This window comes from Austrofundulus limnaeus, unplaced genomic scaffold, assembly GCF_001266775.1.
Source record: "Austrofundulus limnaeus strain Quisiro unplaced genomic scaffold, Austrofundulus_limnaeus-1.0 Scaffold343, whole genome shotgun sequence".
NCBI classification, from domain to species: domain Eukaryota; kingdom Metazoa; phylum Chordata; class Actinopteri; order Cyprinodontiformes; family Rivulidae; genus Austrofundulus; species Austrofundulus limnaeus.
In genome coordinates this window covers 237685-240072 of record NW_013952745.1, presented here as the reverse complement: position 1 = coordinate 240072, position 2388 = coordinate 237685, and the positions used below count along the sequence as shown (strand labels likewise).

The following is a 2388-nucleotide window of genomic DNA, read 5'->3' as shown; positions in this document are numbered from 1 at the left end:
AGAACAGGAACCTGCTGTAAAACAGCAATTATGCTGAGTCAGGCTTGATTTTTAATAATCTTTTCCTGTTGAATCAATAAATCAAATCAGTTATTAGCAAAGTTTGCTACGTAAACAAGTAATATCTGGGGTCATGAGTGTCTGCAGCTGTTATTTTGTGGGTCGGAAGCAAAACAATTTGAAAACCATTGATTTAGTGGATAAATGACACACATATGACCAACAGGTCTGACAGATTTCACCCTCAACTGTTGATCAATAACATTTAAAAGAAATAAATTAGTGTTTTTAAATTTAGCCCATAAATTTTGCAAGTGCTAATCCACTAATAAGTAAAAAAAATTAGCAAAACCCTAAAGCACTAATCAGGAAATAAGCTCCCGTTAGTGCTTTAGGGAAACTGTGCCCACTGCTGATTTCAGTTATGGTGGCCATCTTGGATTTTTCATTTAGCTTCGGTATGTGATGGAGATCCTTCTTAGCTTCCACAAAAACCAAATTTTAGCCCAAAATGTCTTAAAATGACCGAGTTATTGCAGTTTAAAAATTAGCTCTGGCGGCCATCTTGGATTTTTATTCTTTAGCCTTCTGCTTTCTCATAAATTTGATGTACGAAGTCCTAATAAAGGCTTACCTGCTCTCACACTTTTTGTAGCCGTACTGCTGGTAGCCACAGTTACCGAAGCGATCTCCTTTACTGTTCACCTCTTTGAAGCAGATCTCAGGAGCTGCCGTCGCCTCTGAGGACGACGAGAAGAAGACACGATGAAGATGATGATGATGAGCACACTCGAGGACTGAACAGGAAAGCAAGAGGAGAAACCTACTGGTTCCAAACAAGGCGTGACACTGCCCGTCATGGTGCTGACACTTCCCGTTGTAACAGTAGGCCTGCTGGTTCCTGCACGGCTGCCCGTTCTGAAACACAAACACCCGGCTTCAGAGTAGCTCCTCCCCCTGGAGGAGGGGCTACTCTGAAGCCCCTCCCCCTGGAGGAGTCCACCTGCAGGACTCAGGTCTCACCTGGGCGAAGACGTCGCTCTGACAGAGGGACGAGGAGCCGTTGCAATACTCCGGTAGATCGCACTCGTCTTTACCCGAGCGACACATGGTTCCTCCCGGCAGGTACTGGACACACAAACACCGAGACTCCGTTTGGTTCTGGACACCATCTGAGCTGAAACACCTGGTCTGAGGGCAGGCAGTGGGTCGGGTTTACCTGGCACTTGTAGCAGCATTCTCCGTACGCGCACTGAGCTCCGGGCTTCAGTTTACAAGTCTGATACTCACAGCAGGGGTCCTCCTCACACTCCTGAACACAAAGAGTTAAACTGGTTTAGATTTACTCCTCCAACAGGAGCACAAACCGTTCTCAGGCTTAAAAGTTTCAAAATAAAACAGCCTCCGACCTTCTCTGAGCCACAGTCGCACTCCTCGCCGACGTCAACCAGGCTGTTCCCACAGAAGGGGGCGCTGTAGGCTTCGTCGGGTCGAGGGACGTTCAGGAGACACGTCCCTCCTGTCAACAGGATCATCTTCTCAAAATCATCAGCACTGCAGCTGCTGAAGTTTCTGGAGCCTCTGCAGAGAAACAGACGGGGGGATTGATACGGTGCAGTATGAGGGCCAAAACTAAGACCAGTGAGCAACCAGCAGGCGCTACATCCACGTAGCAGGAGGCTGTATCTGTTCCAAGGCCACCTATTGATCTGATTAATGAGAGACCGGCACCGCTAACTGAGAGGCTGGAGCTGAGTAATGAGAAGGAGACTATTCATTTGTGTTAGCATCAGAGAGGGTAGCGAGTAGCATGGATACACTGGTGTTAGCATCAGAGAGGCTAGTGACTAACGTAGATAAGATGGGGTTAGCCTCGGGTTAGCCTCGGAGAGGCTAGCAACTAAACTGGATAAGATGGTGTTAGCATCAGAGAGGCTAGGAACTAGCGTGGATACGCTGGTGTTAGCATCAGAGAGGCTAGCGACTAGCATGGATAAGATGGTGTTAGCATCAGAGAGGCTAGTGACTAGCATGGATAAGCTGGTGTTAGCATCAGAGAGGCTAGTGACTAACGTAGATAAGATGGGGTTAGCCTTGGGTTAGCCTCGGAGAGGCTAGCAACTAGCATGGATAAGATGGTGTTAGCATCAGAGAGGCTAGGAACTAGCGTAGATAAGATGCTGTTAGCATTGGAGAAGCTAGGAACTAGCATGGATACGCTGGTGTTAGCATCAGAGAGGCTAGCAACTAGCATGGATACGCTGGTGTTAGCATCAGAGAGGCTAGCAACTAGCGTGGATAAGATGGTGTTAGCATCAGAGAGGCTAGGAACTAGCGTAGATAAGATGCTGTTAGCATTGGAGAAGCTAGGAACTAGCATGGATACGC

At 47.6% G+C, this 2388-nt stretch overlaps 1 protein-coding gene across 2 annotated transcripts in view; it reads right to left on the bottom strand.

The window, feature by feature from the left end:
* Positions 1 to 2388, bottom strand: part of adam9a (ADAM metallopeptidase domain 9a) — a gene marked incomplete in the record, with an annotated part of 22235 nt that overhangs the window by 6620 nt on the left and 13227 nt on the right. For both annotated transcript variants that reach the window (XM_014022789.1, XM_014022790.1), the window contains 5 exon segments: positions 635 to 740; positions 828 to 918; positions 1024 to 1128; positions 1220 to 1312; positions 1410 to 1581. In XM_014022789.1, the coding sequence (XP_013878243.1) occupies positions 635 to 740; positions 828 to 918; positions 1024 to 1128; positions 1220 to 1312; positions 1410 to 1581 (567 nt within the window).